The sequence below is a fragment of the Triticum urartu genome, chromosome 1A (genome assembly GCF_056163025.1).
Source record: "Triticum urartu cultivar PI428250 chromosome 1A, HENAU_Tu73, whole genome shotgun sequence".
Classification (NCBI taxonomy): Eukaryota; Viridiplantae; Streptophyta; class Magnoliopsida; order Poales; family Poaceae; genus Triticum; species Triticum urartu.
The window spans coordinates 558,365,068-558,392,665 of NC_141873.1; the positions used below are offsets into that span (position 1 = coordinate 558,365,068).

Sequence of the window (27,598 nt, forward strand, 5' to 3'; positions counted from 1 at the left end):
GTAGTTACCTCCGCCGGTTTACCGAACAGTCCGGTTCGGAAACGCCGTTCAGAGGTCTCTAATTTGCTTGTCAGTGCTTGTCCTAAAGCGGGCTGTTTTTTTCAACCTCTTAATCCATCTGACTCCGATTATCAGGTTACTTCCCACTCATCCTCTGGCGAGTCATCGGCTACTCAGTTGCCACCGCTTAAAACGGTGCTCGGGTAAGCTATACTTATCATAATATTTCTGGTACATCACCTTGGAACATGGCCGTACAGAGCCCAGCAATCCTGTTGTTTTATCCAAGCATACCGCCAAAGAAGAATTTGCTGCCATGGGCAAAGGCAAGTGGAACATTGACTTGGCGACCTATGCTGCTCTGAATGCCCAAGATCTTCATTCCGTCTACCTGAGCCGGCTGTATACCAGCCGTGATTATGAAGCTGGTCTAGTGAATATGATGAAAGAAAAATTTGAGGTAACTTTCATGTGCTTTTGGATATTTCAATCTTGTTAACTCTCCTAGCCCCCAAGGGCCGGTTTAGAATCTTCATTCAAACCGGGACTTGCTAATATAAATCCCAATGCTTCGGAATTCACTGATGTAGCCCCCAAGGGCCGGTTCAACTTAGTGTAGTTAAACCGGGACTTTAAGTAATTGAGATTGCAGCATCAGAATTTATTCGAGCAAATAGCCATTAGCCCCCAAGTGCCAAGTTGAATACTTGTATTGATCTTGGGACTTTATAATCAAGTGAAAGATGAAGATCAAATAGGCATTAGCCCCGAAGGGCCAAGTGCATAACTTGTTATGTGGTTGGTACTTCAATTATTGCACTGATTGCTGAATCATATAACTGTCTGTATGCAGGCTGAGCTGAAGACAAAAGAAAATCAAGTCGCCGATCTCCAAGAAAATCTGAAGTCCCAACAGACTGAAACCTTAAAAGCAAAAGAGGAGTTGACCAGCGCCTTAAGCGTCATGGAACAGCTTAAGAAAGACTTCAAGAAAGAGCGAGCGGACTGGGCTATTGAGAAGGCCGCTTTGACTAAGCGAGTTGAAAATGCTGAAGCCGCACTTAAACCGGTGGTAGATGAACTGACCAGCGTAAAGCATCAAGTGCATGCCATGACTGCCGCCATCTTTGGTAAGCTTTCTTGACTTCTGTAGTAACTTGGCCTTCTTATGATGTGTCCGGTTTGTGAATCCTTTGTAATGTGGTAGGGACACGCATTGGTCACTTGGGGTCAGATGTGCAGAAGAAGTTGAAGGCTGCCTACACATTGATAGAGCAATTGTATACTGGCGTGCAGCGGATCATCTCAACTGCGTCCCACAACAACCCGGCGCCCACCTTGATTCAAGACACCCTGAAAAGACTGTCTATGCTTCCTGCCCGGGTTGAAGAGCTGAAAAAATCTGCTGCTCGAACCGGTGCTATCAATGCCTTAATCCGGGCAAAAGCGTGGGTGCTGGATTTTGATCCTGTTGAAGCGGCTCAAGGCTACCCCCACTTGAAGGAAGATGGCTCAGAATTCAATGAGGAGGACCTAAGAGCGATAAACCGGGAGGTGCGCCCTCTAGCTTGTCAATTGGTGGAAGAGGCAGACTTGTCTTATTATCAAGCCCAATATGACAACCAGAACAAACGAGTGGCTGCACCAACTCCTGAAGCGGAGAATCTGATCCCTCCAATCCGTAAGCATACTTATGCTCCTGATATTGAACCGTCGTTGCTGATCCATGATGAAGCTGTCTTTCAAGCCTTAATGGGAATCGACTGGACAACTGTTGATTTCCAGCCACTAGGTAGGGAAGCAGAAGCTGAAGCAGCGCAAGATGACCCGCAACCATCAGACCAGGTCGGCGATGAAGTTTGAACCAGAGGCCGGTTTAAATTGCTTGTCTTTTATATTCCGCCGAAAAGAAACAATGATCTTATTTGGGCACCATGTTGCCTTGTAATAGGATAGCCAATACTCTTGCTTTTGAGATGCCTTCGTGCATAGGTACTGGTACTTACACCTCTTTTGAATGATCAAAACCTTCAATCTATTTTTCCTGCAATCACAAAATCTTAAACTGCCAAGGCGGTTGTACCGCCAGCCGGATTATGATCTTTGTATATATATGCAATGAAATTTAGGTATATGATCAAATCTTGTGATACAAACTACCTGCCATCGTTGGGCATGAAGCTGGTGTTGCCAATCTTGAAACGGAGGTATATAAACCTATACCGTCGAAGGAGAAAGTAGCTCCTGTGTATGTAATGCCGGTTTACCATGTAAACCGTGCCGGGTTATGATAAACACCGTGTTATTTCGAGATGTGAATAGAAAGCAAACCGAGCAAATAGTCTCCGGATTAAAAATGGACCGTGTTCCGTCAATTGACAGTTTGAACCGGTTTAAAACTTTGCCGGTTTAAAAAATGCAACAAAAAGAAAGAAATATCTATCAAAGAAAATTGTGAAGCAAAGGCAATGATAAAACCGTTTGCAAAAAGAGGCTTATTTGAGCCGATCAGATGGCGTTACCATGGTCGGACACGACCAAGCTCCCGATAGGTGTAGCTATGGTTCAAGTCAGCCAGGTCCCCAAATGAAACTATGGCATTTATGCCGATCAAGAGGCGTGGCAATGGTTCGGGTTCGACCAAGCCCCCAAGTGATTCTGTGGCCTTAGGCCGATCAAGAGGCGTGACTGGTTCAGACTTGACCATGTCCCCAAGTGATCTGGTGGCTTTCGCCTATCAAAAGGTGTTGCATTGGTTCGGATACGACCAAGCCCCCAGGTGATATTATAAAGCTTTGTTTTTTTTACAAAGCAAATTCAAGGGGTAAACCGGAGGCCGCTTTAAGACAGAATCACTCTGTGTAACCACACATGATGTAAAATAATAGATACCCCGCTTTAGCTGAGGTTCCGGTTTACTGTATGAATCATAATATATACATTGTCATAATATGTACATAAGTAGAGCCAATGGCTCCGGTATAGTAAGGCCGAAGATGAGCTATGTTCCACGGCCTGTTGGTCTCCTCCTCTGATGTACGTGAGTCTTTATGCTCTCGAATATCGATCAGATAGTATGACCCGTTGTGCAGATTCTTGCTGACCACGAAAGGTCCCTCCCAAGGTGGGGATAGCTTATGCATATCAGTCTGATCTTGGATGAGCCGAAGCACCAAATCTCCTTCCTGAAAGGTTCTGGTTCTGACTCGGCGACTGTGATAACGACGAAGATCCTGTTGGTAAATCACCGAGCGGACGGCTGCTATGTCACGTTCTTCATCCAACAGGTCCAAAGCGTCTTGCCGTGCTGTCTCGTTGTCCGCTTCAACATAAGCCGCCACACGAGGTGAGTCATGACGGATATCACTGGGGAGAACCGCCTCTGCTCTGTAGACCATGAAGAACGGTGTGTATCATGTTGATCTATTGGGTGTAGTATTGATGCTCCATAACACAGATGGTAACTCTTCTACCCAACAACCCGGTGTTCTCTGCAAAGGAACCATAAGCCGGGGCTTGATGCCTCTCAAGATCTCTTGATTAGCCCTTTCTGCTTGACCATTGGACTGTGGGTGTGCCACTGATGAAACGTCAAGCCGAATGTGCTCCCGTTCGCAGAACTCCTTCATGGCACCCTTGGACAAACTGGTACCATTATCTGTGATGATACTGTGTGGAAAGCCAAACCGGAAAATCACTTTTTTGATGAACTGAACCGCCGTGGCCGCATCACACTTGCTAACAGGTTCTGCCTCCACCCACTTTGTAAACTTGTCAACCGCCACGAGGAGGTGGGTCTTCTTATCTTTGGACCTTTTGAAAGGCCCAACCATATCCATCCCCCAAGTCGCAAACGGCCAAGTAATTGGAATCATTCTCAGTTCTTGAGTCGGCACATGAGCACGTCTTGAAAACTTTTGGCAACCATCACATCGTTTGACCAGATCCTCCGCATCAACATGAGCAGTTAACCAATAGAAGCCATGGCGGAACGCTTTAGCCACCAAAGATTTTGAACCGGCGTGGTGACCACAATCTCCTTCGTGGATCTCACACAAAATTTCACAGCCTTCTTCAGGAGACACACAGCGTTGAAACGCCCCTGATACACTGCAATGATGCAACTCGCCATTGACAATAGTCATGGACTTGGACCGCCGGATTATCTGTCGGGCCAGAGTCTCATCCTCTGGTAACTCGCCCTGGTTCATGTGCGCCAGGTAAGGAAGCATCCAATCCGGAATGACATGAAGAGCTGCCACCAATTGAGCCTCCGGATCAGGAATAGCCAAATCCGCTTCACCAGGGAGCTTGACCGACAGGTTGTGCAGCACATCCAGAAAAACATTGGGCGGGACCGGTTTGCGCTGAGAGCCCAGCCGGCTTAAAGTGTCCGCCGCTTCATTCTTCCGTCGGTCCACGTGGTCCACCTGATAGCCTTTAAAGTGACCTGGAACAGTATCCACCTCATGACGATATGCTGCCATGAGTGGGTCCTTGGAATCCCAAGTGCCAGACACTTGTTGAGCCACGAGGTCCGAGTCACCGAAGCACTTAACTCGACTTAGATTCATCTCCTTAGCCATCCGGAGACCATGGAGCAAGGCTTCATACTTAGCTGCATTGTTAGTACAAGGGAACATTAAGCGGAGAACGTAACAAAACTTATCACCTCATGGGGAAGTTAATACGACTCCAGCCCCCGAGCCTTCCAATTGCCTGGATCCGTCAAAATGGATGGTCCAATATGTGTGATCCGGCTTTTCTTCAGGTGCTTACAGTTCCGTCCAATCATTGATGAAATCAACAAGTGCTTGAGACTTAACCGCCGTCCGAGGCACATACTTCAACCCGTGCGGCCCAAGCTCTATAGCCCACTTGGCATCCGGCCAGTCGCTTCCCGGTTCTGGATGATATCCCCCAAGGGAGCAGAACTGACCACCGTAATGGGGTGCCCTTGCAAGTATTGCTTAAGCTTCCGGCTTGCCATAAAAACTCCATATACCAGCTTCTGCCAATGCGGATACCTTTGCTTGGACTCAATGAGTACCTCGCTGATATAATAGACCGGACGTTGAACCGGATGCTCCTTGCCTGCCTCTTTTCGCTCCACCACAATAGCCACACTGACCGCACGAGCATTAGCAACAACATATAGCAGCAACGACTCCTTGTCAATGGGAGCGGCGAGCACAGGCGGATTGGCCAATTGCCGCTTTAAGTCCTCAAATGCTTTATCAGCAGCAGAACTCCAGACGAATTGATCCGTCTTCTTCAACATCTGATACAAAGGGATTGCCTTCTCACCAAGGCGGCTGATAAACCGGCTTAACGCGGCAATCCGGCCTGCCAGGCGTTGAACATCATTGATACAGTTCGGTTTAGCCAGGGAGGTGATGGCTGTGATCTTCTCTGGATTAGCCTCAATTCCCCTGTTGGACACCAGAAAACCCAATAACTTGCCTGCCGGTACACCAACGACACACTTGGCCGGATTAAGCATCATCTTGTACGTCCTTAGGTTATCAAAGGTTTCCTTCAAGTCGTCAACCAGAGTCTCCTTCTCCCTTGACTTAACCACGATATCATCCACGTAAGCATGTACATTACGGCCAATCTGCTTGTGAAGACAATTTTGTACACACCGTTGATAAGTTGCCTGGGCACTCTTGAGCCCAAAGGGCATAGACACATAGCAGAAGGCTCCAAAGGGAGTTATGAATGTCGTCTTCTCCTGGTCCTTAACTGCCATTTTGATCTGATGATAGCCAGAATATGCATCCAAAAAACTCAAATGCTCACAACCCGCCGTAGCATTAATAATTTGATCAATACGGGGGAGGGCAAAAGGATCTGCTGGACAAGCCTTATTAAGATCTGTGTAATCCACGGCAAAAGGTGCCGTTTTTCTTAAGGACCAGCACCGGATTGGCAAGCCACTCAGGGTGGAAAACTTCAATAATAAAGCCAGCTACTAAGAGCCTGGCTACCTCTTCTCCAATCGCCTTGCGTCTTTCTTTGTTAAACTGGCGGAGGAACTATTTCACCGGTTTGTATTTAGGATCCACATTAAGGGTGTGCTCAGTGAGTTGCCTCGGTACACCTGGCATGTCAGAGGGCTTCCATGCAAAAATGTCCCGATTCTCACGGATGAACTCGATGAGCGCGCTTTCCTATTTCGGATCCAAGTTGGCACTGATGCTGAACTGCTTGGATGAATCGCCAGGCACGAAGTCAACAAGCTTAGTTTCAGCTGCCGATTTGAACTTCAGGGCCGGATCATGCTCCGTAGTTGGCTTCTTTAATGGAGTCATGTCCGCCGGATCAACATTGTCCGTATAATACTTCAGCTCCTCGGTGGCACAAACCGACTCTGCGTAGGCCGCATCTCCTTCCTCGCACTCCAAAGCGATTTTACGGCTTCCGTGAACCGTTATTGTCCCCTTGTGACCCGGCATCTTGAGCTGCAAATACACATAACAGGGTCGTGCCATAAACTTGGCGTAGGCCGGTCGCCCAAACAGGGCGTGATATGGACTTCGGATTTTCACCACTTCAAACGTCAAAGGCCACTTCCAGAGCTATCTTACCAACAGGATATGCTGACTTGCCAGGTACCACACCATGGAACACCGTATTGGACGGTTTGAGATTTTTATCTGTTAGTCCCATACGACGGAAGGTCTCATAGTACAAGATATTAATGCTGCTCCCTCCATCCATGAGTACCTTGGTGAACTTATAACCTCCCACCTGAGGCGCCACCACCAATGCTAGCTGACCCGGGTTATCAACCCGAGGTGGGTGATCCTCTCTGCTCCATATGATTGGCTGCTCAGACCAGCGTAAGTAACGGGCACGGCCGGTTCAACAAAGTTGACTGCCCGCTTCTGAACCTTCTGGTCTCGCTTGTCCAAGCTAGTGGTGAAGACATGGTACTGCCCACTATTCAACTGTTTTGGGTTGCTCCGGTAACCCGACTGTTGCTGCTGCTGGTTGTAACCACCCTGGTTATTTTGATTATTTTGATTGTTATGTCCGCCCGGATTACCATTAAATCTTGAACCGGAATTTCCTCCACCGTAATCCGGCCCAGATCCTGAGCCACCGCCGGAGCCGTGATCATACCGGAAAGCGTTAGAATTCTTGAACTCTTGCATAATGTAGCAATCCTTCCAAAGGTGGTTTGCTGGCACCTCCTTCGTCCCATGTCTTGGACAGGGCTGGTTCAGTAGGTAATTTAGGCGGTCCGGGTTAGGGTTGGGCGCCCCACTGCGATTTGGCGGTTTACCCTTGCGTCGCTGGTCCTTGTCCTATGCGTTGGTATTAGCCACAAAGTCCATGTTACCATCCGCTTTACGCTTGCCTCCGCTACCATTGCCTGCCGAGTGATGTTGCTGACCTTTGGAGTTGACGTTCCTCTTTCCCTTCCCTGCCTTGTCATCATCAGACTCGGGGTCCTTGGTACTATCAGAATCAGCATACTTTACCAAAGTAGCCATGAGGGTCCCCATGTCAGTGCAATGGCGCTTCATCCGTCCCAACTTCAGCTTTAGGGGGCCAAACCGGCAGTTGCCTTCTAGGGTTATGACTGCAGTGTCAGCGTTGATGCGGTCTGATGAATGCAACACTTGTGAGACCCGGCGCACCCAATGAGTCGTCGATTCTCCTTCCTCCTGGACGCAGGCAGCTAAGTCCACTATCAACATAGGCTGCTTACATGTATCCTTGAAATTACTGATAAACCGGGCTCGTAATTGGTCCCATGAACTGATAGAACTGCCCGGTAAGCTTTTTAACCAAGTACGGGCCGTTCCTTCAAGCATCATGGTGAAGTATTTCGCACATGCCGCATCATCCACATCGAGCATCTCCATGGCCATCTCATAGCTCTCCACCCATGTCTCTGGAGGTTGATCCGCCGTGTAATTTGGTACCTTGCGCGGGCCTTTGAAATCCTTGGGCGGGCGCACATTGCGTAAAGCTGGGACAAGGCAAGGCACCCCAAAGAACTAGAAGTAACACCAGGCTCGACCGAGATAGTTGGACGAACCGGCGTAAGCTGCCGAGCCTGATACTGTGCGGCTAACTCGGCCTCCCTGCGCACTCGGGCCCGGTCTACCACTTCCTGAGCGTTATCAGCACCACCCGCCGGGTTGTTTCCGCGGGGTGCTCCACGTCGTTCATTACTTGACACTGCCGGTTCATCCATATGCCTGCTATAGCTCCGGCTTGGACGAGGGATCGAGTGGATCCGGTCGCGGCTGTACGAGTATGCTTCCTGTTGGACCAAAGCTGTCCTAAGAAGCTCCTTGACCCGTCGCGTCTCTACCGCCTGTGGCGAGTCACCTTCAATTGGAATGGCCTCCAGCCGTGCAGCAGCGGCAACGAGATTGTCCATCGGGTTGGCGTAGTGACCCAGAGGTGTTGAAACAGCCTGAGGTATAACAGTGTTTTGACGAGGCAGATCCATCAGACGGGGCTGAACCGGCGTACCGGTCCCAGGAGCTTCCGCCCGGTTTACCTCCAGCGGATTACTGGTTCCTGCTCCTGGGGTGTTGAAAAGGTCTCTGGCCTCAAAAACCGAAGGCAAACGGGATCGGTACTTCCTCTTCATGACTTCATGCGACGCGTTCTGGTCCAACATGAGCCTGTAGGCTTGTGCCTCTAAAGCGGCCCGTTCAGCGGTCATCTTGGCATTCTCAGCTGCCACGTCCGCCTTGGCCTGGGTGATCTGTTCCTTCACCTTTGCAATCTCCGCGTTGTGGATGTCCTGATCCGTCGGGTTAGCTTATGCCATAAGCAGAGCCAATGCATCAAATAGATCTGATAGGACTTGAGCCGGCGGGCGTACAGAGCCTCCTGCCCCGGCAGCCGTCGCCGCTACTGAATCAGAGGTTATTGGCGCAGCGGTCGAAGAATGAAGCGATGCTTGTGTGCCGGCCATGAATATTCCAACTCGGTTGGGTAGATCAGAGGGGTTCAGAATACTGTCGCCATCGGAACAGCCCCCAATCCGGCCATCTTGTAGCTGATATATAGATTCGGTTTCTCCGGCTGATGACTCATCGCCAGAATAAACGACGGTCTCGCCGCGAGATTCCGATCCATCCTCATAACTTCCTCCGTGGATGACTCCCATGAAGGCACGCTTCACAGCTGGTTTAACCCGGGCGGATCGCGCACGCTGAGCCGTTTCGACAGGGTCGGTGCAGATGTCCGGCTCAGGGCCCGGTTCACCGATCTTGCCGATGAAAACGTGTATGCCACCAAAGGGGACCCGGTACCCGTACTCAACTGAGCCGGCCTCAGGGCCCCAGCCTGCATCGTCGATGTAGAGCTTGCCGCGACGACTCTTTAGTCATCCGGCCCACAGCGTAGCCCTCGAGTCCTTCAAAGCGGCCCTCCAAGAACTTGAAACCATCGTGTGATAGCCCCACGGTGGGCGCCAACTGTCATGGTTTTGTCACGGAAGATGTCCTCGTGAAAGGACTTAGTCGTGGAGCCATCGCAACGGGTTAGCTTGAAGGGGTTAAAGCGGACACAGGGACGCAAGAGAGTTTATACTAGTTCGGCCCCTTCGATGAAGGTAAAAGCCTACGTCTAGTTGTGATGGAATTGATGGGGTTTCGATGACTAGGGAGCAAACAAGCTTCGCCTAAGTCTCGAGTTGTTGTCTGTCCTCCTGAACCGCCGCCGGGTCGTCCCCTTATATACACGGGTGACGCCCGTCGGTTCACAGAGTCCTAACACCGGTTCATATTCGTATCCGGGTTGGTCTCTCCTTATTCCTATCTTACAATACAAGTTTACATACAGATGTCGGTTTACGGCTACAAGTCTTAAACCGACTACGGGCCTCGGGCCCTCATCTATCTTCTTGGGCTTTAACACTCTTGAGTTACTGATGAAGTTAACCCGGCCCACATAGGCCGGTTTACGCCCAATAGTAATATTCCCAACAGAATCAATAACAGTTTCTGCTAGCTTTGTGGAGAATTATTGGGCGTCTTATGCCGCATATCACTCATTGCCTCCAGGAGATTTGAAAAATAAAGGAAAAGGTCCAATGGATGGATTAAGATGGGCACCTGATAATGTGGGAGCTAAGGCGGATTGGACTCCCCCACCAACTAGTTTTTTAAAGATTAATGTTGACGCAAGCTTTGTAGAGAGCATCAGAGAAGCAAGTGTCGGTGTGGTGGTTAGGAATGCGGCTGGGGAAGTCATTGTCTCTTCTTGGGACTTCATTGGATTGTGTCAAAGTGTGGATGAAGCAGAGCTAAGGGCATGCATTGCTGGTCTATACATAGGTATACCTCTCCACAATCCTATTATTTTAGAGACTGATTGTGCGTTTGTTGTGGCGACTCTTGCAACAGAGAACCTGTTGGGGAACATAGCAGAATTTTAAAATTTTCTACGCATCACCAAGATCAATCTATGGAGTCATCTAGCAACGAGGGAGAGAGGAGTGCATCTACATACCCTTGTAGATCGCGCGCGGAAGCGTTCAAAAGAACGGGGTTGATGGAGTCGTACTCGACGTGATCCAAATCACCGATGACCTAGTGCCGAACAGACGGCACCTCCGCGTTCAACACACGTACGGTTGGGAAGACGTCTCCTCCAACTTGATCCAGCAAGGGGAAAGGAGAGGTTGATGAAGATCCAGCAGCACGATGGCGTGGTGGTGGATGCAGCAGGATCCCGGCAGGGCTTCGCCAAGCGCAAGCGGGGAGGAGAGGTGTTACGGAGGGAGAGGGAGGCGCCAAGAGCAAGGGGTGCGGCTGCCCTCCCTCCCCCCCCCCTCTTTATATAGGGGCCTTGGGGGCGCCGGCCCTAGGAGATGGATCTCCAAGGGGGCGGCGGCCAAGGGGTGGCTTCCCCCCCCCCCCCCAAGCCAAGTGGGGGGCACCCCCACCCCTAGGGTTTCCCAACCCTAGGCGCAGGGGAGGCCCAAGGGGGGGCGCACCAGCCCGCTAGGGGCTGGTTCCCCTCCCAATTCAGCCCATGGGGCCCTCCGGGATAGGTGGCCCCACCCGGTGGACCCCCGGGACCCTTCCCGTGGTCCCGGTACAATACCGGCGACCCCCGAAACTTTCCCGATGGCTGAAACTGGACTTCCTATATATAAATATTTACCTCCGGACCATTCCAGAACTCCTCGTGACGTCCGGGATCTCATCTGGGACTCCGAACAACTTTCGGGTTACTGCATACTAATATCTCTACAACCCTAGCGTCACCAAACCTTAAGTGTGTAGACCCTACGGGTTCGGGAGACATGCAGACATGACCGAGACGCCTCTCCGGTCAATAACCAACAGCGGGATCTGGATACCCATGTTGGCTCCCACATGCTCCAGATGATCTCATCGGATGAACCATGATGTCGAGGATTCAATCAATCCATATACAATTCCCTTTGTCAATCGGTACGTTACTTGCCCGAGACTCGATCGTCGGTATCCCAATACCTCGTTCAATCTCGTTACCGGCAAGTCACTTTACTCGTGCCGTAATGCATGATCCCGTGATCAACCACTTGGTAACATTGAGCTCATTATGGTGATGCATTACCGAGTGGGCCCAGAGATACCTCTCCGTCATACGGAGTGACAAATCCCAGTCTTGATTCGTGCCAACCCAACAGACACTTTCGGAGATACCTGTAGTGTACCTTTATAGTCACCTAGTTACGTTGTGACGTTTGGCACACCCAAGGCACTCCTACGGTATCTGGGAGTTGCACAATCTCATGGTCTAAGGAAATGATACTTGACATTCGAAAAAGCTACAGCAAACGAACTACACGATCTTTGAGCTATGCTTAGGATTGGGTCTTGTCCATCACATCATTCTCCTAATGATGTGATCCCGTTATCAATGGCATCCAATGTCCATAGTCAAGAAACCATGACTATCTTTTGATCAACAAGCTAGTCAACTAGAGGCCCACTAGGGACGTGTTGTGGTCTATGTATTCACACATGTATTACGATTTCCGGATAACACAATTATAGCATGAACAATAGACAATTATCATGAACAAAGAAATATAATAATAACCATTTTATTATTGCCTCTAGGGCATATTTCCAACAGTCTCCCACTTGCACTAGAGTCAATAGTCTAGTTACATTGTGATGAATCGAACACCCATGCAGTTCTGGTGTTGATCATGTTTTGCTCTAGGGAGAGGTTTAGTCAACGGATCTGCCACATTCAGGTCCGTATGTACTTTACAAATCTCTATGTCTCCATTTTGAACACTTTCACGAATGGAGTTGAAGCGACGCTTGATATGCCTGGTCTTCCTGTGAAACCTGGGCTCCTTGGCAAGGGCAATAGCTCCAGTGTTGTCACAGAAGAGAGTCATCGGGCCCGACGCATTGGGTACGACTCCTAGGTCGGTAATGAACTCCTTCACCCAGACTACTTCGTGTGCTGCCTCCGAGGCTGCCATGTACTCCGCTTCACATGTAGATCCCGCCACAACGCTTTGCTTGCAACTGCAGCAGCTTACTGCCCCACCATTCAAAATATACACGTATCCGGTTTGTGACTTAGAGTCATCCAGATCTGTGTCGAAGCTAGCATCGATGTAACCCTTTACAACGAGCTCTTCGTCACCTCCATAAACGAGAAACATATCCTTAGTCCTTTTCAGGTACTTCAGGATATTCTTGACCGCTGTCTAGTGTTCCATGCCGGGATTACTTTGGTACCTTCCTACCAAACTTACGGTAAGGTTTACATCAGGTCTGGTACACAGCATAGCATACATGATAGACCCTATGGCCGAGGCATAGGGGACGACACTCATCTTTTCTCTATCTTCTGCCGTGGTCGGGCATTGAGCCGTGCTCAATCTCGTACCTTGCAATACAGGCAAGAACCCCTTCTTTGACTGATCCATTTTGAACTTCTTCAATATCTTGTCAAGGTACGTACTCTATGAAAGACCAATGAGGCGTCTCGATCTATCTCTATAGATCTTGATGCCTAATATATAAGCAGCTTCTCCAAGATCCTTCATTGAAAAACACTTGTGCAAGTAGGCCTTTATGCTTTCCAAGAATTCTATATCATTTCCCATCAACAGTATGTCATCCACATACAATATGAGAAATGCTACAGAGCTCCCACTCACTTTCTTGTAAATGCAGGCTTCTCCAAAAGTCTGCGTAAACCCAAACGCTTTGATCATCTCATCAAAACGAATGTTCCAACTCCGAGATGCTTGCACCAGCCCATAAATCAAGCGTTGGAGCTTGCACACCTTGTCAGTATTCTTAGGATCGACAAAACCTTCCGGCTGCATCATATACAATTCTTCCTTAAGGAAACCATTAAGGAATGCCGTTTTGATGTCCATTTGCCATATCTCATAATCCTAGAATGCGGCAATTGCTAACATGATTCGGACGGACTTCAGCTTCGCTATGGGTGAGAAAGTCTCATCATAGTCAACCCCTTGAACTTGTCGATAACCCTTAGCGACAAGCCGAGCTTTATAGATGGTTACGTTACCATCCACGTCTGTCTTCTTATTAAAGATCCATTTATTTTCTATGGCTCGCCAATCATTGTGCAAGTCAGTCAAAATCCATACTTCGTTTTCATACATGGATCCTATCTCGGATTTCATGGCTTCCAGCCATTTGTCAAAATCCGGGCCCGCCATCGCTTCTTCATAGTTCGAAGGTTCACCGTTGTCTAACAACATGATTTACAAGACAGGGTTGCCGTACCACTCTGGTGCGGAACGTGTCCTTGTGGACCTACGAAGTTCAGTAGCAACTTGATCTGAAGTTTCATGATCATCATCATCAACTACCTCTCTAGTCGGTGCAGGCACCTCAGGAACATTTTCTTGAGCTGCGCCACTAACCGGTTCAAGAGGTAATACTTCATCAAGTTCTACTTTCCTCCCACTTATTTCTTTCGAGAGAAACTCTTTCTCTAGAAAGGACCCATTCTTGGCAGCAAAGATCTTGCCTTCGGATCTGAGGTAGAAGGTATACCCAATAGTTTCTTTAGGGTATCCTATGAAGACACATTTTTCCGATTTGGGTTCGAGCTTTTCAGGTTGAAGTTTCTTGACATAAGCATCGCATCCCCAAACTTTTAGAAACGACAGCTTAGGTTTCTTCCCAAACCATAATTCATACGGTGTCGTCTCAACGAATTTCTACGGAGCCCTATTTAAAGTGAATGCGGCAGTCTCTAAAGCATAGCCCCAAAATGACAGTGGTAAATCGGTAAGAGACATCATAGATCGCACCATATCCAATAGAGTGTGATTACGACATTCGGACACACCATTACGCTGAGGTGTTCCAGGCGGCGTGAGTTGTGAAACTATTCCACATTTCCTTAAGTGTGTGCCAAATTCGTGACTCAAGTATTCTCGCCCACGATCTGATCGCAAGAACTTGATTTTCCTGTCACGTTGATTCTCAACCTCACTCTGAAATTCCTTGAACTTTTCAAAGGTCTCAGACTTGTGTTTCATTAAGTAGACATACCCATATCTACTCAAGTCATCAGTGAGGATGAGAACATAACGATAGCCACCACGAGCCTCAACACTCATTGGACCGCACACATCAGTATGTATGATTTCCAATAAGTTGGTTGCTCGCTCCATTGTTCCTGAGAACGGAGTCTTGGTCATTTTAGCCATGAGGCATGGTTTGCACGTGTCAAATGATTCGTAATCAAGAGACTCTAAAAGTCCATCTGCATGGAGCTTCTTCATGTGTTTGACACCTATGTGACCAAGGCGGCAGTGCCACAAGTATGTGGGACTATCATTATCAACCTTACATCTTTTGGTATTCACACTATGAATATGTGTAATATTACGCTCGAGATTCATTAAGAATAAACCATTCACCAACGGAGCATGACCATAAAACATATCTCTCATATAAATAGAACAACCATTATTCTTGGATTTAAATGAGTAGCCATCTCGAATCAAACGAGATCCTGATACAATGTTCATGCTCAAAGCTGGCACTAAATAACAATTATTGAGGTTTAAAACTAATCTCGTAGGTAAATGTAGAGGCAGCGTGCCGACGGCGATCACATCGACCTTGGAACCATTCCCGACGCGCATCGTCACCTCGTCCTTCGCCAGTCTCCGTTTATTCCACAGCTCCTGCTTTGAGTTACAAATGTGAGCAACCGCACCGGTATCAAATACCCAGGAGCTACTACGAGTACTGGTAAGGTACACATCAATTACATGTATATCACATATACCTTTAGTGTTGCCGGCCTTCTTGTCCGCTAAGTATTTGGGGCAGTTCCGCTTCTAGTGACCACTTCTCTTGCAATAAAAACACTCAGTGTCGGGCTTGGGTCCATTCTTTGGCTTCTTCCCGGCAGCTTGCTTACCGGGCGCGGCAACTCCCTTGCCGTCCTTCTTGAAGTTCTTTTTACCCTTGCCTTTCTTGAACTTAGTGGTTTTATTCACCATCAACACTTGATGTTCCTTTTTTATTTCCACCTCCGCTGATTTCAGCATTGAATATACCTCAGGAATGGTCTTTTCCATCCCCTGCATATTGAAGTTCATCACAAAGCTCTTGTAGCTCGGTGGAAGCGACTGAAGGATTCTGTCAATGACCGCGTCATCCGGGAGATTAACTCTCAGCTGAGTCAAGCGGTTATGCAACCCAGACATTTTGAGTATGTGCTCACTGACAGAACTATTTTCCTCCATCTTACAGCTGAAGAACTTGTCGGAGATGAGCTTGAAAAACCATTTTCAGCTCTTCGAACATCTCATATGCTCCGTGTCTCTCAAAACGCTTTTGGAGCCCCGGTTCTAAGCTGTAAAGCATGCCGCACTGAACGAGGGAGTAATCATCAGCACGTGACTGCCAAGCGTTCATAACGTCTTGGTTCTCTACGACAGGTGCATCACCTAGCAGTGCTTCTAGGACATAATCTTTCTTGGCAGCTATGAGGATGATCCTCAGGTTCCGGACCCAGTCCGTATAGTTGCTGCCATCGTCTTTCAGCTTGGTTTTCTCTAGGAATGCGTTGAAGTTGAGGACAACGTGGGCCATTTGATCTACAAGACATATTGTAAAGATTTTAGACTAAGTTCATGATAATTAAGTTCATCTAATCAAATTATTCAATGAACTCCCACTCATATAGACATCCTGAAGGAAATATGCCCTAGAGGCAATAATAAAGTTATTATTTATTTCCTTATATATCATGATAAAAGTTTATTATTCATGCTAGAATTGTATTAACCGGAAACATAATACATGTGTGAATACATAGACAAACAGAGTGTCACTAGTATGCCTCTACTAGACTAGCTTGTTAATCAAAGATGGTTATGTTTCCTAACCATGGACAAAGAGTTGTCGTTTGATTAACAGGATCACATCATTAGTTGAATGATCTGATTGACATGACCCATTCCATTAGCTTAGCACCCAATCGTTTAGTATGTTGCTATTGCTTTCTTCATGACTTATACATGTTCCTATGACTATGAGATTATGCAACTCCCGTTTGCCGGAGGAACACTTTGTGTGCTACCAAATGTCACAACGTAACTGGGTGATTATAAAGGAGCTCTACAGGTGTCTCCAAAGGTACATGTTGGGTTGGCGTATTTCGAGATTAGGATTTGTCACTCCGATTGTCGGAGAGGTATCTCTGGGCCCTCTTGGTAATGCACATCACATAAGCCTTGCAAGCATTGCGACTAATGAGTTAGTTGCGGGATGATGGATTACGGAACAAGTAAAGAGACTTGCTGGTAACGAGATTGAACTAGGTATAGGATACCGACGATCGAATCTCGGGCAAGTAACATACCGATGACAAAGGGAACAACGTATGTTGTTATGCGGTCTGACCGATAAAAGATCTTCGTAGAATATGTAGGAGCCAATATGAACATCCAGGTTCCGCTATTGGTTATTGACCGGAGACGTGTCTCGGTCATGTCTACATTGTTCTCGAACCCGTAGGGTCCGCACGCTTAAGGTTACGATGACAGTTATATTATGAGTTTATGCATTTTGATGTACCAAAGTTTGTTCGGAGTCCCGGATGTGATCACGGACATGACGAGGAGTCTCGAAATGGTCGAGACATAAAGATTGATATATTGGAAGCCTATATTTGGATATCGGAAGTGTTCCGGGTGAAATCGGGATTTTACCGGAGTACCGGGAGGTTACCGGAACCCCCCGGGAGGTATATGGACCTTAGTGGGCCTTAGTGGAAGAAGAGTAGAGGCGGCCAGGGCTGGGTCGCGCGCCCCTCCACCCCTAGTCCGAATAGGACAAGGAGAGAGGGGGCCGGCGCCCCCCTCCTTCTCTCTCTCTCTTTTCCCACCTCACGAATCCTATTCCAACTAGGAAAAGGGGGGGAGTCCTACTCCCGGAGGGAGTAGGACTCCTCCTGGCGCGCCCTATGATGGTCGGCCGGCCTCCCCCTCTTGAACCTTTATATACGGAGGCAGGGGCACCCCATAGAGACACAAGTTGATCCACGTGATCATATTCTTAGCCGTGTGCGGTGCCCCCTTCCACCATAGTCCTCAATAATATTGTAGCGGTGCTTAGGCGAAGCCCTGCGACGGTAGTACATCAAGATCGTCACCACGCCGTCGTGCTGATGGAACTCTTCCCCGACACTTTGCTGGATCAGAGTCCGGGGATCGTCATCGAGATGAACGTGTGCTAGAACTCGGAGGTGCCGTAGTTTCGGTGCTTGATCGGTCGGGCCGTGGAGACGTATGACTACATCAACCAAACGCTTCCGTTGTCGATCTACAAGGGTACGTAGATCATACTCTCCCCTCCCGTTGCTATGCATCACCATGATCTTGCGTGTGCGTAGGAAATTTTTTGAAATTACTACGTTCCCCAACACATCCCTCCAGTCATCTAAGTGAAACATGATCCGAGTTAACTAGGCCGTGTCCGATCATCACGTGAGACGGACTAGCCAACATCGATGAACATCTTCATGTTGATCGTATCTTCTATACGACTCATGCTCGACCTTTCGGCCTTCCGTGTTCCGAGGCCATGTCTGTACATGCTAGGCTCGTCAAGTCAACCTAAGTGTATTGCGTGTGTAAATCTGGCTTACACCCGTTGTATTCGAACGTTAGAATCTATCACACCCGATCATCACGTGGTGCTTTGAAACAACGAACCTTCGCAACGGTGCACAGTTAGGGGGAACACTTTCTTGAAATTATTACGAGGGATCATCTTATTTAAGCTACCGTCGTTCTAAGCAAATAAGATGTAAAACATGATAAACATCACATGCAATCAAATAGTGACATGATATGGCCAATATCATTTGCTCCTTTTGATCTCCATCTTCGGGGCTCCATGATCATCGTTGTCACCGGCATGACACCATGATCTCCATCATCGTGTCTTCTTGAAGTTGTCTCGTCATCTATTACTTCTACTACTATGGCTAACGGTTTAGCAATAAAGTAAAGTAATTACATGACGTTATGTGTTGACACGCAGGTCACAAATAAATTAAGACAACTCCTATGGCTCCTGCCGGTTGTCATACTCATCGACATGCAAGTCGTGATTCCCATTACAAGAACATGATCATCTCATACATCACATATATCATTCATCACATCCTTTGGCCATATCACATCACAAAACACTTGCTGCAAAAACAAGTTAGACGTCCTCTACTTGTTGTTGCAAGTTTTTACGTGGCTGCTATAGGATTCTAGCAAGAACATTTCTTTCCTACGCCAAAACCACAACGTGATATGCCAATTTCTATTTACCCTTCATAAGGACCCTTTTCATCGAATCCGATCCGACTAAAGTGGGAGAGACAGACACCCGCCAGCCACCTTATGCAACTAGTGCATGTCAATCGGTGGAACCAGTCTCACATAAGCATATGTGTAAGGTCGGTCCGGGCCGCTTCATCCCACGATGCCGCTGAATCAAGATAAGACTAGTAACGGCAAGCAAATTGACAATATCCACGCCCACAACTGCTTTGTGTTCTACTCGTGCATAGAAACTACGCATAGACCTAGCTCATGATGCACTGTTGGGGAACGTAGCAGAATTTTAAAATTTTCTACGCATCACCAAGATCAATCTATGGAGTCATCTAGCAACGAGGGAGAGATGAGTGCATCTACATACCCTTGTAGATCGCGCACGGAAGCGTTCAAGAGAACGGGGTTGATGGAGTCGTACTCGACGTGATCCAAATCACCGATGACCTAGTGCCAAACGGACGGCACCTCCGCGTTCAACACACGTACGATTGGGAAGACGTCTCCTCCAACTTGATCCAGCAAGGAGAAAGGAGAGGTTTATGAAGATCTAGCAGCACGACGGCGTGGTGGTGGATGCAGCAGGATCCCGGCAGGGCTTCGCCAAGCGCAAGCGGGGAGGAGAGGTGTTACGGAGGGAGAGGGAGGCGCCAAGAGCAAGGGGTGCTGCTGCCCTCCCTCCCCCCTTCTTTATATAGGGGCCTTGGGGGCGCCGGCCCTAGGAGATGGATCTCCAAGGGGGGCGGCAGCCAAGGGGTGGCTTCCCCCCCCCCCCCCAAGCCAAGTGGGGGGCGCCCCCACCCCTAGGGTTTCCCAACCCTAGGCGCAGGGGAGGCCCAAGGGGGGGCGCACCAGCCCGCTAGGGGCTGGTTCCCCTCCCAATTCAGCCCATGGGGCCCTCCGGGATAGGTGGCCCCACCCGGTGGACCCCCGGGACCCTTCCGATGGTCCCGGTACAATACCGGCGACCCCCAAAACTTTCCCGATGGCCGAAACTGGACTTCCTATATATAAATCTTTACCTCCGGACCATTCCGGAACTCCTCATGACATCCGGGATCTCATCCGGGACTCCGAACAACTTTCGGGTTACTACATACTAATATCTCTACAACCCTAGCGTCACTGAACCTTAAGTGTGTAGACCCTACGGGTTCGGGAGACATGCAGACATGACCGAGACGCCCCTCCGGTCAATAACCAACAGCGGGATCTGGATACCCATGTTGGCTCCCACATGCTCCACGATGATCTCATCGGATGAACCACGATGTCGAGGATTCAATCAATCCATATACAATTCCCTTTGTCAATCGGTACGTTACTTGCCCGAGACTCGATCGTCGGTATCCCAATACCTCGTTCAATCTCGTTACCGGCAAGTCACTTTACTCGTGTCGTAATGCATGATCCCGTGATCAACCACTTGGTCACATTGAGCTCATTATGATGATGCATTACCGAGTGGGCCCAGAGATACCTCTCCGTCATACGGAGTGACAAATCCCAGTCTTGATTCGTGCCAACCCAACAGACACTTTCGGAGGTACCTGTAGTGTACCTTTATAGTCACCCAGTTACGTTGTGACATTTGGCACACCCAAGGCACTCCTACGGTATCCGGGAGTTGCACAATCTCATGGTCTAAGGAAATGATACTTGACATTCGGAAAAGCTACAGCAAACGAACTACACGATCTTTGAGCTATGCTTAGGATTGGGTCTTGTCCATCACATCATTCTCATAATGATGTCCCGTTATCAATGGCATCCAATGTCCATAGTCAGGAAACCATGACTATCTTTTGATCAACGAGCTAGTCAACTAGAGGCTCACTAGGGACGTGTTGTGGTCTATGTATTCACACATGTATTACGATTTCCGGATAACACAATTATAGCATGAACAATAGACAATTATCATGAACAAAGAAATATAATAATAACCATTTTATTATTGCCTCTAGGGCATATTTCCAACAGAACCTTGATAGGTCACCGTTGGCCGATTTGAAGAAGGAAGCACTGAGCTTATCTAAGCTGATAAACAACTTTCAAATGGCTAAGATTAGTCGATCTGCCAATATGGTGGCTCATCTAATTGCAAAATTTAGTTTTGACAATAGATCTGATGGTATTCTTGTTAATGATGTACCGCCCTGTGTGGTGAATTTTGTATCGAACCATTGTAAGTTTCACATTGGTTAATTAATGTAAGGTGGTGTTCAAAAAAAAGAAAATGCCTTTGAGCCCCCTCTCTCTCTCTGAAAACCACACTTTCACATCTCAAAAGAATCTGAAAAGCACACGTACACAGTACACATATACTTATGTATGTACATAGAAAGTTTCAGTATGGGAACAGCGATAGCGACGCGTCGGCGGCTCGTTCTGGCGGCGGCAATGGTCGTTCGATGGTCTATGGACCTCGATGTAATTTTTATTATCTTTGAGGTGTTTTGTACTTCCAATGAATTTTTATAATAGATCTGATCTTTTCGCAAAAAAAATGTTCATACGTGGCACACACACAAAAATATGTATATAAAAATGGGCTTATGTTTGTCTTTGGTTTTGGGCCGGAAATTTGTGTTTTCTTTGTGTAGCTTAAAAATTATCATATTATTTGATGAAAACTTACAGATATTTCATACGTGGCACACACACAAAAATATGTATATAAAAATGGGCTTATGTTTGTCTTTGGTTTTGGGCCGGAAATTTGTGTTTGCTTTGTGTAGCTTAAAAATTATCATATTATTTGATGAAAACTTACAGATACGTAGAAAACATTAAATAAGTTTCACATGGGGAATTTGATTTGTTTGTTTTACTTTCAAGTATATTTTTTTTATAGTCCATAGAGCCCGAGAGCCGAAAAGTCACACAACGGACAGGCCATTTTTTTCTCTCCTAAAAAAACTATATTTCAAGCGCAAAAAGGAAATCAGAAATGAAGTATGCATGCTCAAATACATGTATCCTAGATACGTGAGAATTTACATAATAATGTGTATTCATACGTGGTGTATACAAAAAGACAAATATGTATATCAAGATATGCTTTTTTTAATTTCAGGAATTTGTCTCTTTTGTGTACCTTACAAGTCACCATATTTTTTAACGAAAATTTATAGATCTGCAGTGAACATGTATAAGTATTCACGCAATTTTTTAGAAGGTTTCAAACATTGTGTTCGACCTTTTCAAAATATTATATGCTATAAAGTTCTAGCAAATGGAACAACTAAAATGAACGTCAACAATGGAAGAGTCTTGATGATATTGAAATCTTCATCAATGAGGTCAACGTCTCTGGACCGGTGCATCTTCTAGAACACCGATGCTGCACAAGCTGAAACTAACTTCTGACTCATAAGATTTGAGGAGAAATTCGCCTAAATAAGTGAAACCTATAACCATTGAACATGTCATGGGACACACCAAGTAACATTGGCATGTTACTGTTCTGCTGCTAAATCAACCTAGAAGAAGATCAAAATAACAGAAGGTTGAGTTGTAAGAGCCACATGAGATACCCACCTGAAAAAATAGGTAGAGGATTAATGGTTGGATCGCGAAATAGATGGCACAAGTATTAGGAGGAAGAGATTGAAGGCGGCGTGAGGATGGAGATGAGGGCATCGAGGGAGGAAGAGATCGAGATGAAAGGAGGGCAGATGGTGTCGATTATTCTAGGAAGGGGGACAAGTTCCCATCACACCCTTACCATAAGCCGAGAGATTTTTTGCGGTAAATGACTTGTATGACGCACGTAGACGCTACACTCGGAATTGCCAAGTTTGACAATACCATCCGGACCAGAGCCAAGCCAAACGGCAGTACGTCCACTAGTTCTACCACAGTAAGCTAAAGAATGACTAACAAAATTATGGTTCCGTTGAACATAACTACTACAAGTATTTCGAGGTGTCATGAGTGATCTAATCTCACACACCATAAAGCCGAAGTGGGATATGTCCATGCCTTCTTTCTTCACAAGATTAATTGCTTCTATACATCTAGACTCAACCTGAATGGGGAGATTACTCCATTGCAATGCCAACGACAAACCTAGATGAGACCTCTGCTTCCAAAGCATCAGAACAATGATGGAGGCATCTGCATAAAGAAAATATTATCTCTCCCACATGGTCTCGAAGGATCATACCACTACGAGTCAAGCCATTGACTCGAGCAAAAGAGCAGCCCGTATTAATCTTAAGACAGCTGGTCTCAGGAACCTTCCATGACGGCACCCCGCCCATGCACAATCTTCTCCCTCGGAACAGAATGAAACAACCTTAATCCTAGAGCTAACCGAGATGGAAGGGCATTTACACATCCTAGGGGTAGAAAACACCCCCGAGCAGCTCATCGGTGGTAACATTTGAGCTCTCGTCACTCATAACGGCACTAGTGTTGTGTGTGTTTTTACCAGTGACGGCTTCGTAGTATTGCTTATACCGAAGGTTGACTCTAGACTCATCGGTGATAACAATTTTCTAAAAAAAAATTGAAATGTGATAACAATTTTCTAGGTTCTATTAGAACAGCAGATTTCCTTTTTTTAATCAGAACAACAGTTTTCAAGGTTCTTTTTTGAGGGACAACAGTTTTCTACGGTTTTTCAAATTGAGGTGCTCAACAGTTTTATAGTTGGTGAGAAGTAGCTTTTTTTTTTTTGAGAATTGGTGAGAAGTAGCTGAGATGGGCTGCATCTGTCCATGAAGAGAAAAGCTCATGAACCATACCCAGACATCCGCCAGGCCCAGGCCCTTAACAACGGGCCAGCAATTCTACCAGCCCGCGCACAACCACCAGTCCACCACCGACCGACCTACATCACATCACACTGCCGTGCCGTGCCGTTGGCCCCTTCCCTCTGTGTCACCGCCAGCTTCCACGCACCTCGTCGGCACGGAACACCGCCCCCCGAGTCAAGGGTCAACCCACCCACCCACCCACCGATCTCCGTCCGTCCACCATGGGAGCCGGCCAGGACCTGGAGGCCGGCTACGGCGACGGCGGCGAGAAGAAGATGGCCCACTCCTCCTCCTCCTCGGGCCCGCTCCCGCCGTCGGAGCCGCCGCACCTGCGGGGCCAGGACCCCGCCCAGTACCAGTACGGCACCTTCCACCCCCCTGCCCCCCACCCCGATGTCCGCCCCCACCCGCCCGTCGGCTTCCCCCAGCCCGCCCCGCCCCCCGGCTTCTCCGCCGGAGGCTACCAGCAGCAGAAGCAGCCCTACGCGCCCGCCGATCCGTACTACGCGCAGGGGTACCAAGCCGCCCCAGGTACAATTCCCCACATCCTCTTGCTTACCTCCGATGCTTATGTTTGGTCCGGGATACGATAAGCTCGTGTAAATTGAGGTTTCTGTGGGGCACAAGGCCGTGCCAGTGATATGGTCCCTGATGATGCACAATCTCACGGTTGCCTGTGCACGATCAGAACTCGGAATTCTTTGATCCAAAATTCGTGCGCATGATCCAAATCCCAGCACTCACCTTTTACTTTGTCGGGTACTCCAGCGACGAATTCTAGTTGTGAATAGACCCTAGGCTTCAGCTTAACTATAATACATCAACTCACCACATGGATTCGACGGGCTACTGTTGTTTAAACTGGAACAGAACACTACATAGTTCCGTAATCCATGCTCCTTTAGGCTAGCAAGTCTTGATTAGTATTTGCGGCAACAATTGCGGACCGGATTGTCACATCGATAAAGACATATAATTCAACAAATTCTTAGTGTGCTGAATTCACTAGCCAGATATAATGTTTGGAAGTTTATTGCAGTTCTTCTGCCGGTCACCTTATACTTCTAGAAACAATCAAGATAAATAACTTCAGATCCTATTTCGCATCAATTTCTGGGGAAAACAGATAGGTGCATAGACTCGCACAAGAAAAAACAAATGGACCCCCAAGACTGATTTTTTTTCCCGTTCAACACGAGCCTCGCTCCTGGTTCCATCTTTCATAGAAAAACGAAACCAACATACAGCGTCAGGTTTTAAGGTTCACAGACGAGCTAAGCTCACAAATGCAAAGACAACTCCTACCCCTCACCAACACGGCAAAGGGCAAACCTAGAGCAATTGCCAAAGGACCTTACAGCAAGAACAGAAATACTCCATTTCGCTCTAGTTATACTCTCAACACATGGATTCCATCGCTGCATCAACGGTTCTTCATCAGGTACTCCAGCGTAGTAGCTCCCCAATGATCTGCATCACCCACTGCAGCTGCCCAGGAAGAGTCGATCATACTCTCTGCGCAGATCAGTCTTGCTCCAGCTCCCGTGGCGACCTCAGTTTCCTGAGTAGCAGATCCCTGGACAGGGCTGCATCCCCCCAAGAATCTCCTTGAGAGGTTTTGCCCAGTCTACTAGATAACCCACTATCAAATGCCCAGCCTGTTTCACAGAAATCCAGTTTTTTCTGTTAAATACTAAGGCATTTCTGCAAATCCAAAGTCCACACGGAACTGCAGAAGAAACCATGTTTAAGAGCATGAACTTTTTGTTCCATAGACAAGAGCAGCAAGTGACTTAAAATCAACAATATCAACCTTTGAAAATTTGTTTAACATCACTTCATATAGCTCTAGCAATGATGCACTCAAAAAACAGGTGATATACTGATTCAGTCTCAGTACAGTGAATACACTCCAGAGGTTTGGCTAGGCCTCTTTTCCTAAATCCGAAGATTGTCACAACACTGAAAAATATACATCCATGTTATATAATAGTCCTGTTTCTGGTGCCTCAGGTTATGGTCCTGTTGTTCAAGGTAGGCCTGTTGAAGGAAGACCCGTGAGAATGCGGCGCCTTCCATGCTGTGGGCTCGGCATGGGCTGGCTTCTGTGAGTGCCTCCCAATACGCTTGCTATTTTTCCTTACTTTCTGAAGTTAAACCAGTCCCTCATAAAGTTCTGTTCTCTTGCTCAAACAAAGGTTCATTGCCGGCTTCTTCTTGGCTGCCATTCCATGGTATATTGGTGCTTTCATCCTAATCTGTGTCCGGGTACATGACCACAGAGAGAAACCAGGATATGTTGCCTGCACTATTGCTGTAAGTTACCTTTCTGATAAGACCGCAATACTATGCTGCTGTTAAGATTTCACTTAGGAATTCGAGACTGTGAGCTTTATGGTCCGTTCAACCAGTTTTGTTACATTAACTGAAATAAATTAGCTCAAAAGAATATACTCAGGTGCTGCTTACAGTTAATTTTTCTTGTGATAGCAGCAACTAAAATATTGGTATGGCCGAATTGAAAAAAAAACTCTTATCAAAATAGAAGTAGATTTTTACCGTACAAATTTAGCAATTGCAAGCAACATGGAAATCATTAGAATCACAAATTACAAGGTATAACCTGTCACAGTAAATTATTTTCTGTAATACTTGGCCTAACTTTGCATTGGAATTCACTGCATTGCACAAACAGGCTATAATTGCGGCCATTGTTATACCCCTTGGAGTAACAAAAGGAACAGACTCATGGTGAGCCACCACCAGCTCTTGGCAGGCGGTTCTGTTGCTGAATATAAACATCGTTATTTCCGGACTAATTACATGATAGGTTATTACAAAGTCTGCTGGTTGTATTTCATGTATGAGTGTGTCTTGTATACATATATGTACAGTAAAAAGAGTGGGGCTGCATCTTCGATGTTCTCTTGTATCGATACTTGATACTTATAGTGTGTAATAAAAGCTCGAGGTTACCTCTCGTTCAAATTCAGTACTACAAGGTACACGCTGCAGCATTCTACAATGGATTCCTTTGCAATACCTGCAGTAACTTAATGTTGAAATTTGATGTATCACTCGACAATTGTTACCCCTCCTTGGAGTAACATAAAGGGAACAGACTCGTGGTGAACTGCAACCAGGTCTTGGCAGTGGTTATGTTGATGAATATAAGTGGTGGTTATTTCAGTTCCTGCATCGACGGTCGATGTCCTCTTGTACCTATATTTGATACATACTGCATCGATGATGCGATGTCCCTTGTATCAAGATTTCGGGTTTCTTCTTTGTAATAAAGCTCAAGTGTTTTCAACACATATTTTATATGAGGTTACATCTGTGTCAACTGTCAAGTTCAGCACTTTCATATGGTATCTCAAGCAAGTTTCATTTCTCATTATCATAAGGAGTATAGGCGATATTTACCATCTGAATCAGAACCTATATTGCCCACATCAATTTGTTAGTTTATGTTCCAGCTTGACAATTTGTTTGTCGAAAGCAGTGATGTTGTTAGTTTAAATGAATCAAACCCTGCTGCCCATGAAATCTGTTACACTTTAGGTCCTGGCCATGTGTTGGCATGAAGAACCTCCAGATGATTATGTTACGCACGTATAATTAGGTTACAGAAAAACTCTGCTAAGGATGTCATGTCACCTCCGTTACTGTTGCTAATCCCTCGTTAGTTCAAAAAACCGATTTAAAATTCAAATTCCAAATATGGCATACAACAAAAGTTTTCAAACAATAAAAAAAATGTTCGGTTTGTGGAAATTAAATCATAGGTAATATTGGTAGAGAAACAACATTTCTATAAAATAATTAAATGCACTATGATAATTAAAACAGTAACTAAAACATTAATTAAATGCCCTTTCTAAATTATAAAATATTAAAACATTTTATTTAGGGGTCAAACTTTTTGTAGCCGTGGGTTAAATGATAATACTAATTTAGAAGTTTATTTTATCCTTTAATTAAACTAAAATACATT

At 46.7% G+C, this 27,598-nt stretch overlaps 1 protein-coding gene across 1 annotated transcript; it reads left to right on the forward strand.

The window, feature by feature from the left end:
• The first annotated feature begins 23,755 nt into the window (after positions 1-23,755).
• On the forward strand, positions 23,756-26,593 carry LOC125529175 (large ribosomal subunit protein eL20z). Its single transcript, XM_048693590.2, has 4 exons — positions 23,756-24,132; positions 25,615-25,708; positions 25,800-25,917; positions 26,297-26,593. The coding sequence occupies exons 1-4, from the start codon at positions 23,823-23,825 to the stop codon at positions 26,354-26,356; spliced, it is 582 nt and encodes a 193-aa protein (XP_048549547.1). The 5' UTR covers positions 23,756-23,822; the 3' UTR covers positions 26,357-26,593.
• Positions 26,594-27,598: the final 1,005 nt, after the last annotated feature.

Bases quoted from the DNA above. Each gene is read 5' to 3' on its own strand.
- LOC125529175 (XM_048693590.2), top strand. From the start codon at position 23,823: ATGGGAGCCGGCCAGGACCTGGAGGCCGGCTACGGCGACGGCGGCGAG. The intron at 24,133-25,614 runs GTACAATTCCCC...CTGGTGCCTCAG, and splicing joins GGGGTACCAAGCCGCCCCAG to GTTATGGTCCTGTTGTTCAA. The intron at 25,918-26,296 runs GTAAGTTACCTT...TTGCACAAACAG, and splicing joins ATGTTGCCTGCACTATTGCT to GCTATAATTGCGGCCATTGT.